Genomic DNA, 14,607 nt, shown 5'->3' with positions numbered 1-14,607 from the left:
GCTTAGTTGAGCCCTATCTTCCTTGGCAACTTTATGCCAAGCTATGGACTTTAAACTGAAGTTTTGTGTCGGACTCTGTGGAAGAAGAAAGCTCAAGCAGAGATGAATAATATCTTCACAGCAGAAATACCAGAGGCAGTTGAACCTTTGCTCACATTATTATATGCCTCCTCTTACTCTACATCAATTAAGAGAAAAGTGTAAGATCTTATTAATAAAAAACCGGTTTAGCTGTTGTGTTCTGGATTGCGTGGGGCCAGTGACTTTAATGCGCTGTTATTTGAGCTTGGGGCAACTTAAACAGTCTCACACATCTGTACTTCAATTTGAAGTGGAGAGGCCGGGGAGGAGAGAAATGGACCTTTACATGCAGCATTATCCTCTACAAGAAGGTGGCCTCTCCACCATACTGTTCAAACAACTGCAGGGAAGCAGCAGCAGGCAAGGAAGCTTCATGTACGGGACCAATTAATTAATCTTTTTTGGCAGAACATCCAGTTACTATCAAAAGTGAACTCCAAGCACCTGTGTTTCTGTTTGCACCTCTTAACACTTCTGCAAAATGTGCCAGGAGATTATTTAAAGAGAAAATCTGGTCAGCAATTTGAGTTTGTGTCCTCAAGAGATCAAATGTTCAATACTGAATGCAAGAAGGAAAACGTATTGACTGAATTGGCACGATCTTTGGGAGAAAAACAAAGGTATTACCTTTTTTTGGCTTCTCCAGATTCCAGGAACAGTAGAACTTTTGCTATGATAGAATTAAATGTCTGCTGATTTATGGAAATCTCAGTTTGCAGCATCTGAAAATACCATGAGAACAACAGTTTTAACAATTCATTGAATTATCTTTGCTGTGAAAGCTGGATCTGCTCCTCCGCAGTGATAGCGCATACGATTTTAAATGCCAAAAGCTTTAGTACTTTTGTAGAGCTATCATCAGATGCACCCTTAAGGATTCCACACTTTTGGAATACCAGGAGGAATTTGCACCCATATGTTGACCCAACAGGAGCTAACATTTGCTGGATTCATTCATGAGAAATGCAATCTAGGCAGAAAACCATAGGAAAGGTATAAAAAAGAGACATAAGGCTGAATTTATCCTTTACTACACCTTCCTATTTCCTTCATCATTCAAGATATTTTGATTTTTAGAGTTAGCTTTACCGCATAGACTCTCTGTTGCTCTTGCAGTTCTTCAAATCGTCCTGGAATATTAGTCTTCAGGGTCTCTTTCATTTTTTCTAGGAATTTCATCCAGTTTTCACATTTCTGGAAGAATTTCTTTTCATCAGTTTGAGTTCCCTCAAGCACACTGTAAAACAAAAGAAATCATCAGGAACTATTTTGTTGGTAGTTGGTTTCCTGTACATTGTCTAATGTGGCAGTTACTAATGCTAACACAGTAGGGTTTTGCTTGGCAATTTTCTACCTTTCTTCATCTACAGCCATTTACATCTTTGCTTCAAGTGACTTGGAACAGAACTAGCCACTAAATTACTGAATCACAGAACAAGAGAAAGTGGTTCTATGGAGTAAGTTGGAAGGGTAGAAACCTAATGAAGAAACACCCTGAGAAAGCTCTGTGAACAGCCGGAAATACTTCCCATGCTTTAACTTCATTTTCATTTTCCTCAAGGAAAAGGAAAGAGTTAGTAATGACTTTTTTGTTTGCCTTTCACACCTCCAATGTTCCAAAGCAGTTGCTGTCTTCTGACTCCACTGCCAAGTCAAGCTCTGCACCTTCTTTAGGGTGAAGTCACTGACGGACAGCTTAATGCTTGCTTCATTCAAACTCTCTATGCTTGGAGAAAGGGCAGCAAGCTCCAGTGTGTGATTCTGGAAGTAAAAAGGCAAGTTGATAGCAACCAAAAAGCTAACCAAAGAAATCTCACATTTTAACGCTAACTTCACAGTTTGAAGGAAACAAACAGGTTGGTTCCTACAGGAGGCCCACTTGCTCAATAGTACTGAGTAGGTATGCGTGAGCCAGCACTTGAAGATTAACTTTGTACCCTACAGGTACAGTACAAAAACTAGGCAGCTGCAGAATAAAGCTGGGAAAAAAGGATCTCCCAACTCCAACTCTGACTTTCTTCCTTTTCATGCAGTTCATTTTCTTTGCAATGTATATCTAATTTTTATGTATTATAATAATATTTTGGGATGAGATTACAGTTACTGTGTTGGCCAAAGCTTAGAATATACGATTCCTTTCCTTAATTAGGACTCTTGATTATTCATCTTTTTCTACTTGGGAAATCGAACGTACCAAGAGCAGTTCGGAGTTGTCTGTTTCTCCCTCTAGTTGGAGATTATCAAAGGCCTCTGTGCAATTCTTGACACGACCCTCCAGTGTTTCAAGACAGTTCTTAAAATCCTCCAGTTGTGAAAGATTGAACTAGAATGAACATTGCATATTTACATTAATTATGAGCAGGTGTAATATATGCATTTGCTATACAATAGGGAACAATAACTAATACCCTCAGGAAGACAAACACGTTCAATCCAATTTCCAATGTATTTATAACTCACTAAATGAACCTCATTGTTTGCACTGGATAAATGCAGTGTTAAAGCCAAAGCAGACTTCAAGAAACAGAACCTATAATTCTTGAGAGATTCTTATATATCTGGAAGAAATGTGGGCACCTGGGACACCTTCTTGTAGATCTGTATTGGTTTTAGGTACACTGTGTTCATTCTTACTGAGGCAAACAGAAGCTCTTAGGATGGCTCCAAGGCAGAGATGAGAAAGTTTACAACTTAGTCCAAAGCTCGTAAAATAAAACAAGTTTTCTGACCTGTAATCATCTGAGGGTCTGCTTACAAAGGCTTATTATAGCAACACAAGCAGGTAAGAGGCTGAAACCCTTCCTTCATCTGTCCTTTTGGACTTAAGTGCTGTTTCTTTACATAGTTGACCATAACATCGAGTTTTATTTCATTTTCTATAAAACTTGAGTTTAAATTTATTATTTTAGTTTCATTTCCATTCACGGAATACAGGATTCCAGTGGAGATGTTAATACACTCTGACAGCTAATTTTCTAATCATAAAAATACCTCAAGTTCATCTAACTTCCTCTGCAACATCTTTTCCAAATAGGATGCTCTCTGGAGTGGTTGCAGCTTCTCCAACAGAATGGCTTCTGCAGCTGCCCCAGCCTGCTGCTTTATCTGATTGGCCAACTCAGAAATGTGGGAACGGCATCCCACTACGTTTTGAAGACCACGTTGTAAATCCTGATGAGAGAATTGGAAATTAGAAAAAAAAAACCAAAACAACAAAGGTCAGCAAATGAATCAGATCTTCATTCATGTGCCATTTTCATTTAGTATCTTTTGTTGCTGTGACTAAGCTTGTTTGGCTCATTTCCTCTGCGAGGCAAATTCAGTCTTTTACTCAGAAGATAACAGGAACTGCAGCCAGTGACTCTAGTGCTGGGAAAGGCACAGTTCAAAGTTCAGAAGAAAACCAGTGCAGGCAGTGGGCTTTTCTGTTTTACAGAACAGATCAGGGAGAGAAATTAGAATATCTATCTCTACAGACCAGATTTATATTAGCAGATGGAGAAACTGGCTCATACTGCACATGAGAAATGTCATTCCATTACAAACTTGATACTTGGACAAGGAATGGCAAGAAGTCATTGTGAAACATACCACTTACTACAAGTGTCATTTGCTTTTAGCCACAACACTCCATGGAATTTGCCACTGTATATCATCTTTACTGTATTGACAAAGGCTTTTGACTGATGGCAAAGAACAAACATGCTTCCCTAAAAAGCAAAATGGCTCTTAGATCCTTACCTCTTCTTTGGAATGGATCATGTTGTAAGCCAATGCTTTAGCGATTTAATAATTTGAAATCATAGAATCATTTAGGTCAGTAAAGACCCTTATGACCATCAAGTCCAACTGCTGCTTAACACTTTGCCCATCATTAAACTATGTCCCTAACTGCTATTGCCACACATCTTTTCAATACCTCCAAGCATGGAGACTCCATCACTTTCCTATTCCAATGACTAACCTTCTTTTCCACAAATAAATTCTTCCCGACACCTAATCTGAACCTCCATGATGCAACTTGAGGCCATTTCCTTGTGCCTATCAACTGTCACATAAGAAAACCCATTCTGATTTCCTACAATGTGTATTGGACTTTATCTGTATGTATTGTGGTAATATCTACTACAGGATAAGATAGACAGATTAAAATACAACTTAAAGTGCACCTGTAGTTGTGTTACATGTATGTGAAACACGCCACTATTCCCCATTCTTCCAATTCATCATTCTGCAAAATACAATAAGCTGTGTGTGTTGTACTCATGCTAACTAGAACAAGACACACAGAGTTAATGGCATACTAGTGGTTATGTCATGCTTAGTAGGTACAAAAATCTTTCCAAAACTTTTCCAGAAAATGGGATGCCTCTTTGCTAACGTGTTTACAAATGTCTGTATTGCAGCTATTAATAGACCAGAAAGAAGTTAAAATGTTTTAAGTTTTGCCATAGTTAGTTATTTCTGACCTGGGAAGAAGTACAAGAGCTCTCTTTCCCATAACAGAACTTCTCAGCTGACTTACATGCAAAATAGGATACTTTATCCACATAATGGAAGAAGTCCAAAGTTTCATAAAGTGTGACAAATCATTGCTCTGTCCTGAGATAAGGATTATTGTACTTCTTTAATGCATTTTGACGAAACCAAAACTGTCAGAACCTAATAACAGTTTACTGCCTGAAAGAGTCAAATGTACTCTGTGGTCTCAGTATGAAATCTCATTTGCCTAAAGTCAGAAGTGTCTGGAATAATATAATGAGCTCAGAAATTTGTGAACTTATCAGACCAGTCCAAAAAAAGGACAAAAACCAAATAAAGCCAATTTAAAGATGACTGTAGAAGACCTCAAGATGGTCCTGTGTTCAGGAAAACTGGTCTCTTTTTTTGACAGTTATTGTTCTATTAGATATTATCTCTCCTCCCAAGCTGTGCTGCTTAAAGTAAATCATTTTTGGTTTAATGATCCTCTCCAGTACAGGCATGATTTTTTGTATAGAGCAGAAAGGGAAAGAGATGAAATATTATTGCTCCTCTTTGCTCTCTATGCTAACTGTGGTTTAATTTGGCCCCAGGATCTGGTCAAAATAACAGAAAATTTTGTGTCCTTTGAATAATGGGAAAAATCAGATTTCGTGTTTTGTGCGGGGGTAAAGGGGGAAAAAGATGTTCATTAGATTTGATGGTTTTTGGGGGGTAAATAAATCCTGGTTTGTATAAGGCAGTAGAAACATATTCATGCACCTTTACATCCTGTATCCTCTGTTTCAGGGTTTCTGTCATATTATCCTCAGGCATGTGAGCATCCAAGAGCTGAGTGCACTGCTCTTCATGCTGTTGTAATTTGGCTGCTGCCTCAGTACATAAACTGTCATAGGGCTCCCAGAGCTGAAGTGTTGCTTGCGCTGTCCGCAGCTGATCAGTGATGTCTTCATTCACTGAGCTCCACCTGCAAACACATCTAATTGTGATAAGAGCATTTTGCTTGGAGATGCACTTCATGAATCAGAATATGATTTGGTGTAGGAGTCCTAGGGGAGTTTCTTTGTATTCAAAGCCAGGTGGAAGCCTGTTGACACAGCACCATTTTGGGCTCTGTGATCCATCACAAAACAAGTAGCACCAGCTACTCTTCACAAGGGTACCCTTACACGGCAAAGCATTGCTAATAGAGATTTAAAAATGTGACATACACTGAAATCCTACCTCAGAGACTTCATTTCATACTAATAGACATGGCTCTTTGTAAGCATACCTGTTGTGTGCCTCTGTGCACTTCTGGTTGATAATCTCTGCAAAGGAGGAGGAGCAGTTCTTCTTCAGATTATTAGCAGCTGCCTGGAGCTTGGTCCAGCTTTCTTCACTGTTCTCCAACTCATCCTGAAGAGACTGCAAAATGGATTATTGAAATTAGTTGTGAAGATCAGTGATGTATGCATGGCTTCCACCATAGATTAGAAGGAATACAGCAGCAATAATGCTACACGCTTGCAGCACAAATTAAAAAGTTTGTGAAAAATGTTAACACACGATCCTAAAAATTAAAAGGGAAGTCAAGGGGTCAAAGTGAAAAAATTCTTCAGTCAGCCTATTTTAAAGTGAAGTGAAAACCCACAGCTTCGGAGTTACAAAATTAATTCACTAGAAATCAGAATGTCTTATTTTAGGCTGCTGTTCCATGGAAATTCCTATTGGTGGTGAAGTTGGCTCGATAACTCATGTTTCCATCTCCAGTGTATCCCCCCTCCTGACACAGGTGATTGCAGAATGCTGCCATGGATCACATCCGGGAAATGATCCGGATTGAAAATGAAGAAGGAGAAGTAAGGAAAGAGGTAAGCAGTACCTATTTATTATTTGTCCTCCTATTGATTATTTGTCCCTAGGTGAGAATAGAAGTGCTTAAGTGAACTTTACTGAGATGTGTTCGGTATTTACCATCTCGGTCTGATCTGTACAACAGCTGATGTGGCTTGAAGATGAACTACAAGTGCTATCCTGACACAGGTTTGAAGCCAGGTAAGGAGATTTTGGCCATATCTTTAAAGCAGTCAGACCCAAGGCCAGCCAGAATGCTCACTGTAGGTGAAGTTTGTTTAAAGGCAAATAAGTAAGCACCAAACTAAGACAATTTCAGTAGATTTACCTGGAGAGTTTTGACCTGGTTTTTCAGAGCTTCCAAGGACAGCACAGAGGGCTTGCACTGGTCTATGCAGTACAAATATCTTGTCATCAACAGGCTGACTTCTGCATAAATATCATCATATACTCTCCACTGCTGCAGTATTGACTGCATTGAGGTCTTCAGCTGTGCGACCTACAAACAAACCACTTGTGTTACAATCTCTTGGGTAGTTCTTACTTATGAATCACCTTTAAATTGACTTAAAAATCTCAGCTTAATGCTTGATTCATGACAACCCACATTTTCACAAATTAGAGTATTCTCCTACTTGGTAATGAATCGTGCAGGCTTCCAAGCAAGCAATAAACAGTATTTGGGGAGAAGTATGAGAATTTGCTGGAAATAAAAATGTAACTAGATTTCAAGGTAGCACTTTTCTGTCAGCCATAATTCCAAACCAAAAATTAAAGAAGTACTCAAACAACCAACTATTTATTCTTCCCTGCCAAAATCACTCCCAAATGGCAGAAGTTTAGAGCATTAATCTTCTAAGAAAGCAGACAGTTTGATTCAGTGAATAAGTTTTATTTAGCCAAAATTTGAACAGAAATTGCTTTCTAAGGAAGATGTTGCTAAAATACTTGGGAGAGCTATCATCCCTCTTCTGTCACTATGCTCTAACAATGCAGAGTGCCAAAACTACACAACGGGGAACTACAGGATTCTCATGCACAGTCAAATGAATGATATCCTTCTCATTTTCTCTTTGCTTCTTTCATGATTGCAATCTTGTAACCTGTACTGAGTCAAGCAAGTTTCCATCTGCCACAGTTCTCCTTCAGTGTGACTTACCATTTTTACCCCTCTGTATCAGGTAAGCACACAACGTATGTCCTAGGTTAGATGAAATATTAATCTGGTTCAGTATCTGCTCTCACTCATGCCAGTACCAGATGCTTTGGCAAAGTGGGCAAGGCAAAAAGCAGGCTTCCACAGAACCTGTTCAGGTGACAGATTTCAATTCCAGCTATGCATCCACTCAATGGAAGATGAAAGTTTTCCAAACCATAGTGCACACTAAATAGACTGCATGAATCACTGTATCAGAATATCATGGTTCCAGGCATGCAGGAGTAGATGGATTAATCAACCTTATTTTCATTTGAATCATGGTGTAGGTGGGAAGAATCTCTAATTGCTTTTTGTAGCCTGCAGCTAATTACTGCCCGCACAAAGATGACAGATAGATATTGTACTCATGAAATGTCTCCGGGACACAGACTCACAGTCTCAAGACCCATTATAGTACAGACAAGGCAGCACATCTTCTAAGCCATGTATTTGAAGTCACAGCCAGGCTCTGAGGCCAGTCATACAAGACTGTGTTTCACATTTCATTGCTCATGCAAACAACTAGCTTGCAACAAGCTGCAGTTTCTACGTTCAGTACTTATGTCATGAAATACTAAAATTAACATGACCCACAGTGGTTGTAATTAGAATCACTAGGCTGCTAATCCTGCCAAATACAAACCCCAGCTCTGTACTGAAATGAAGCACTTTCCTTTTTTATCATGCACATACATGTAAATCTGTTTCCTACATGAGAAACAACCACATTGTCTCTGTGGATACATAAAACAAGAAGGAGCAACCTCATCCTGGACTGACATCTTATATGGAAGTGCTCAAGTAAAAAGATTCAAGTTTAACAATCTTTTGAGAAATGAAATCAGAGCATTTGTAATAAGAAGTATAATAGAATCTTAACTGTAAGCACAATTATTGGATCACATATAATCCTCTACAATATACGGCTATTTATGATCACAAATTCAAATATTAGCTGTAGCTAAGAACGTTATTAGATCTTTTGTATCTATCAATTGCATCTAGGTAAACATGATCAGTTTTGAGTATAAAGCTAATATAACCATGTATGCAGACTGTCTTGGAGTCAGTTTGTATGGGAAACCAATCTGCCTGTTTTTCCTTGAAGCAACTGAGGACTACGTAGGGTTAGAAGACAGTAGAAGCCATCCAGTCGTGCAGAGGTAAGAGTAGATGAGAGGCAGAAAAGCTCCAGTCAGGAGCTTTCATCCATCAGGACCCCCAGGTCCTTCTCTTCAGGGCTGCTTTCAAGGACTGCTCCTTTCAGTCTGTATAGATGCCCGGGATTCCTTTGGCCCAAGTGCAAAACCCTGCACTTTGCCATGTTGAACCTCATTAGGTTCACCCAGGCCCACCTTTCAAGCCTGCTGAGGTCCCTCTGAATGGCATCCCTTCCTTCCACTGTTTCAACAGCACCACTCAGCTCAGTGTCATCAGCAGACTTGCTGAGGGTGCACTCGATTCCACTGTTGATGTCACTGATAAAGATGTTAAAGAGCACCAGTTCCAAGACTGACCCTTGGGGGACACCTCTTGTTACCAGCCTCCACCTGGACACAGAACCATTAATCACCATCCTCTGTCTGTGGCCTTTCAACCAATTTCTTATCCATTAAGTGGTCCACCCATCAAATCCACATCTCTCCAATTTGGAGCTGTGGTGGGGGACCACGCCAAAGGCCTTGCTCAAGTCCAGGTAAATGACATTGGTCGCCTTCCCTTGTCCACTAATGCCAACACTATCATAGAAGACCTCAAGATTGGTTAAACATGACTTTCCCCTGATGAAGCCATGCTGGCTGTCTCGGATCACACTCTCATTCCTCAGAAACTTCCTCAGAAGTAAGAAAGCATAAGATAACAGAAATACATCCATGCATTCTCATTATTTTCTTGAACTGCGGATGTGTCTCTGTATCTCCTTCTACTGTGTTCAAACTGCTTTTTTCTCCCTTCATCTTGGAAGTAGGTTAACAGAATGAAAAAAGTTCTTATAAGGTTAAGAATAAAAATACTCTGCTTTTTTTTTTTTTTTGTATCAGCTTTTTATATTTCATGAAGAAAATTACTAACAGTAGTGGAAAGAGTATGTGCTGGAGGAATTCTGAAATGCAATCAAATCATTTACCTGGCTGACAACACTGTCCTTCATTTCAGACAGGTCAACTATTCCGAAAGACAGCGCTTCTGGGGCTTGTTCTGTACTACCATTCAAAGACACACTCTGCTTGAGCTCATCAAGCACCTTGGATTTAGCTGCAAGCTGATTTTCTAGGTCCTAAATGAGAAAAGAGAGACAGAGAAGGAAGATAAGTAAGATCAGTAATAATAGTAAGGTAAAAAAGACCTAATAATGACAACATTGAAAAACGTTTCAGTGTAAAGAGCCTAGGTTGTTTTTAAAACCAGTCCTCTTAAAGCATGCAGCACCATCACAATTGTAGCCCCAACACTGAACATTTATTTATGGGAATTCAAACTGACAGCAGTTGCTTAGGCAGGTAGAACCAGAACCAGTTCCTTTAGTGGTAGTATGGACATCATGTCTGGGAAGGAGATCATCAAGACCTAATTCCTCAGCCACCATCTATGCCTCTATGTACCTCTCCAGATGCAGAAAGATTTCATGATGTTTATATAGATGCTCATTAACGAGTTTCACACAACATTAACAAATATTCTTATAGTGGACTATAACACTACACTTAAAGTCACGACCTTTCTTTCCCCAGTCTACTGTCCCTAAAACTTTGTCAAATTTTGATCTCATTTTTATTGAGCAAATAATTTTATTGAAACACTTTAGCCACCTGCATCCAAACACTGTACCTTGCTGTGAATAGGACAATATTTCAGCCAAAGGTACCCTGTCTTTCTCCCACTCTGACCCCCTGATATGTTTTAGACTGCTTCAGGGAGACAAGTAACTCTGTGTATAACAGAACACTCCAGGGAATAACAGCAGCCTAATATGAGAGAGACGTGTAACTATGGCAATGAAAGAACAAATCTTCCATGTGAAAAAATAGAGAGAGAACATTGTACTGAAAGAAAACAACAGACTGTTGGAGTAATAGGCTTTAGTAATTAGCTGGCTACACCTGTTCCAATTTTGAAGGAACTGATGCCTATAAAAATGCAACAAAACCAAAATACATCCAGATTCTCGGGGTTTGCAAAGATTACACTCCAGTGCACCTTTATATTGTTACTGCTTTTCTAAATGAGGCTGTGTAGATCCCAAAATATTACCACTACAGACTTCTTCAAACTAATGGTACCAATAGCATTTGCCATGACTGTACTGAACAGAGAACACTATTTCTTTTTCAAGGCATCTCAGAATACGATCTCTAACATTGTCACATGACATTCCAAACACCATGAAACATGATGCCAATGCACCTTCAGCTGAAGGAAAAAAACCATAAAATAGCAGTTCACATTAAAAGTAGACCTAGCTTGAATGTACCATCCTTTAATTAAAATTACGCTGTAGTATTCTAGGAAATGGCAACTTCCTTTACATTTATTTTAAATGTATTTTAGGATTTTAAATTGCAGGATTTTGAATCAGGCTGGATTCAGCAAAGTGTTATGTACATTCTGTACAATAATATCCCACTTATGTAATGTTTTACCTTGCAATCATCTAATGTGTTCTGTGCAGAGATTAGACTTGCTGGAGTTTGTAAAGATCTCATTCGGTCGCTCTGTGCTTCCAGCCAGTTGTATAAAGCCCGTGCTTTGTTCTCATTTTCAGTGGTATCTTCCAGAAGGTGTTCCAGGTCTTGTATCTGAAAGTTACAGAATATTCTAACTTACACAAATCTAGAGGTGGGGAGAAACAGGGCTGCCCCCTCCATGACAAAATTTGAGACTACAGTATTTGTTTATCTAAATAGTGCTTTGAATGTAAATATAGAGATCTGTGCTCAGTAGTGTTTTTGGAGAAAGGCTGTTTGCAAAATACAGAGCACCAGTACTGCCAAGACCAAAGTCACGAGACAGAAAGTGACTAAATGCAATCAAACCTTTCTGTTCAGGGATGCCTGCAGCCTGTGCCACCGCAAGTTCATCTCGCCGAGACACTCAGCAAATTCTGTCCTCTCATACCGCTTGCTCTCCACGTCACAAGTGCTCATTTGCAAGAGTGACTGGTTAACAAAATCTACCATCCACTGCTTAAAGTTCATTTCCATCATATACTCCTGGAGGAATGAAAACAAACAAAAAGGAACAAAAACATAAAACAATTAGTGAAGCAGTTTTAATGTGATTGGTTTTAGTGACACAGTGTGCAGCATCAAAGCACCTGAGAACTGCAGTCACCACAGGCTAGGAAATGCTATCCTGACTGAGCCCAGAGCACCTCTTGGTAGCTCTGCAAGGCCAGAGAAAAACAGATCTCTGTGGGGATTTGTGCCTTCAGGTTGGGCACCCTGACATCTGCAGATGGACAAGAATGGTGTGAAACCTTCCTGTGTGCAGGGCAATAAGCCTCTGTCATTAGTCTACTGCAGCCTCTCTGCAGGGACATAGATCTGCTCCTTTTTTTTTTTTAGCAGGCCCTCTCTTTTGATAACATGTTATATTTAAAACCCATGTTCTCCACTGAAATGGATCCTTGCTACAGAGCTCCAAAATTATGAGGTATTCCTTGGTGAAAAGGTGGACTAAAGCACAGCACAAATGCAGAGGTGGGCTCTGTAAGGAATCCAAGCTTTGCTACTCAACTCATCCCTTAATCTAAATACAAGAGAGAGAATGAGTGAGACAGATTGGACTGTATAAGGAGAAGGATATTTTAGCACTGCTGGCTGCAACCGTATGCAGGGCAGGCAGTGTTTTGTGTGGCTTGGAAGCAAAACAGTTTTATAACAGAAGATGTTAAGGCACCTTTGAAGCTGTTTGGGGAACCCTCCTGAGTGCAAGGGTGAGGATATAACAGCATCTTGAGGCTGTTTCCACGCTTGTGACAGCAAAACGAGCCAAGCCTGGACTTCCAGTTTGCCATTTACCTTGTACTTCTGAAGGAGACTTCTGACTTGAGCCACGCTCCTTTGTGCACTTATTGCTTCTTCATGTCCTTCCTGTTGTTCCACATGGTCCAACCAAATCATTAATTCAGCAATAGCTTCCCGTGAGGAAAGTTTTTCCATTTGAAGCTGGGGGTAAAAAATATAATGAATCCTCCACACTCCGCTTGTTAGAAGTATCAAGGAAGATGACATCTGTATTTTTAGAAGGGCTCAGGCATTATAATTGCAATTATGGGGCTATGAACTTCACAGTGAGCTCTGAGCTTCAGAGAAGATATAACTTAAATTTTAAAAAAGTTACAGAACTCAGACAGTTGAAATAAAATTATTTTTAATTGTAACCGACTCTCATATAAAACTATAAAGATGATAGATACATGCAAAACACTGTAATAATTAAACAGCAGTATAATACTGGGGATATTCTGAAAGCAAGACAGACAGCTAATTAAGAAAGAGTTGCTTTGCAGGCCTTACACAGCTGAAACCCAGTAGCAACATTTTAAAGTAATTATTTAGCTCAAACTGAGAGATAGTAGGAGAGTTTCTCCTCACCTGGTGGAGCTTTTCTTGGATAACTGGCAGCTGTGTAATCAGTTCTCCCCACTTTTGCTCAAACTTTGCCAAAGATGACCTAAGTGCTGCAGTATCGGCCTGCTTCACGTGGAAGAGCTGGTTGGCAGTGCTCACCACAGATGACTTCAGGGAAGATTTGTCATCAACTTCCTTAGAGAATGTCTGAGGTGCATGGGAGAATTTTAAGAGAGGGTAAATACATATTTATACATCTATTTAGATAAAGAGAAGAAATCAGGTTTTCAGTCACTGGATGAACTGTCTTAACAAATGGATTTTAGCAAGACTGTAAAGTTCAGAAAACTTAACACATTCTGGCAGTATATAAGGCCATTTTCTGCCTACCCTGATATAATGCTGAATACTACCTCTTGCTCCACGGGGATTAGAATATCCCAATCTCCACATCACACAGAGGTCAAGGGAGCAACTCTAGCTCTCAAATCTCTGTCCAGCTCACACCTACCTATCTTCAGCATCCACAATGCCTTGCTTTTTCACGATGCAACACTCCATCTGTCATGTCTCACATCAAAGCAGAACGTCCTAGCTAGTCATACAGCACCATTGAGCAGGCAAATACACAAAATGCAATTTAGAATATGCTTCTCTACAGGTTTTCTCTTTCCTGACTTTGGCTGACCAATCCCACAGCCACAGTGACTTCACTCCTGCTCCGTAAGTTCACTTCAGTTGGTAAGAGGCCTGTCAGCTGAGCTGAACTGCTGTATCTGGTATTTGGCATCAGGAGCAAAAGAGAAATCATGCTATTATCCTATACATGCATAACAGATGCATTCTGATTTATGGACTCAGGCTGGCCTAGAGATCTAAAGAAGTTTTTCTGTGGCCTCCCATCCTCAAATTTCTCTACCCAGGTAATGGAGTAGCTCTGGGGCATGCATTCAGTGTCATATTCTGCTGACAGCTTCTGGGTCATGGTAAATACAAAAGAAAACACTCAAAAGGATCACTTAAATAAGAAATCATGATGTATCATCTCAATCTCGTAGGAGATCAGACTTACAAACAAGCTGTTGATGCTATCCCTGATGGTGGGAAGATCTTGTGACACGTTGAGAGACTGCTCCTTCCAAAATTTCATTCTCTGCTCAGCAGAATCCAGCCATTTCTTTAACTCCTCTGAGTCTCTGTTGTAGCTAAAAGAAGGAAACAAAACATGTAGACACGTGTCTCTATTTGAATCTGGGATGTATTTCTCATCCTCCAAGTTGGACTCTCTGGGAGGAGGCATGTGCTCTTCTGACACCTGTGGTGCACTGACAGTTGATTAGAGCCATGTGAATGCAACAGAGCATACTTGGGATTTTCACAGAGGTTTGAAACACAGGTTGAGGCAGCATTTCAATCAGGTCTTGAGTGTCTATAAGG

The 14,607-nt window shown here is 39.8% G+C and overlaps 1 protein-coding gene across 6 annotated transcripts in view; it reads right to left on the bottom strand.

The window, feature by feature from the left end:
* The window catches only part of SYNE2 (spectrin repeat containing nuclear envelope protein 2), a 161,343-nt gene that overhangs the window by 41,249 nt on the left and 105,487 nt on the right, over positions 1 to 14,607 (bottom strand). For all 6 annotated transcript variants that reach the window (XM_065749049.1, XM_065749023.1, XM_065749014.1 and 3 more), the window contains 14 exons: positions 14,243 to 14,375; positions 13,195 to 13,377; positions 12,619 to 12,765; positions 11,632 to 11,808; positions 11,239 to 11,394; positions 9,726 to 9,875; positions 6,728 to 6,898; positions 5,837 to 5,970; positions 5,326 to 5,530; positions 3,073 to 3,252; positions 2,276 to 2,404; positions 1,688 to 1,842; positions 1,171 to 1,318; positions 709 to 803 (listed from right to left, as the gene is read on the bottom strand). In XM_065749049.1, coding sequence (XP_065605121.1) covers positions 709 to 803; positions 1,171 to 1,318; positions 1,688 to 1,842; positions 2,276 to 2,404; positions 3,073 to 3,252; positions 5,326 to 5,530; positions 5,837 to 5,970; positions 6,728 to 6,898; positions 9,726 to 9,875; positions 11,239 to 11,394; positions 11,632 to 11,808; positions 12,619 to 12,765; positions 13,195 to 13,377; positions 14,243 to 14,375 — 2,163 coding nt within the window. The remainder of the gene's footprint in view (positions 1 to 708; positions 804 to 1,170; positions 1,319 to 1,687; positions 1,843 to 2,275; positions 2,405 to 3,072; positions 3,253 to 5,325; positions 5,531 to 5,836; positions 5,971 to 6,727; positions 6,899 to 9,725; positions 9,876 to 11,238; positions 11,395 to 11,631; positions 11,809 to 12,618; positions 12,766 to 13,194; positions 13,378 to 14,242; positions 14,376 to 14,607) is intronic.

This window comes from Cyrtonyx montezumae, unplaced genomic scaffold (assembly GCF_038088225.1).
Source record: "Cyrtonyx montezumae isolate F1298 unplaced genomic scaffold, pur_monq_1.0 scaffold_10, whole genome shotgun sequence".
NCBI lineage: Eukaryota > Metazoa > Chordata > Aves > Galliformes > Odontophoridae > Cyrtonyx > Cyrtonyx montezumae.
This window is presented reverse-complemented; position numbering and strand designations above follow the sequence as displayed.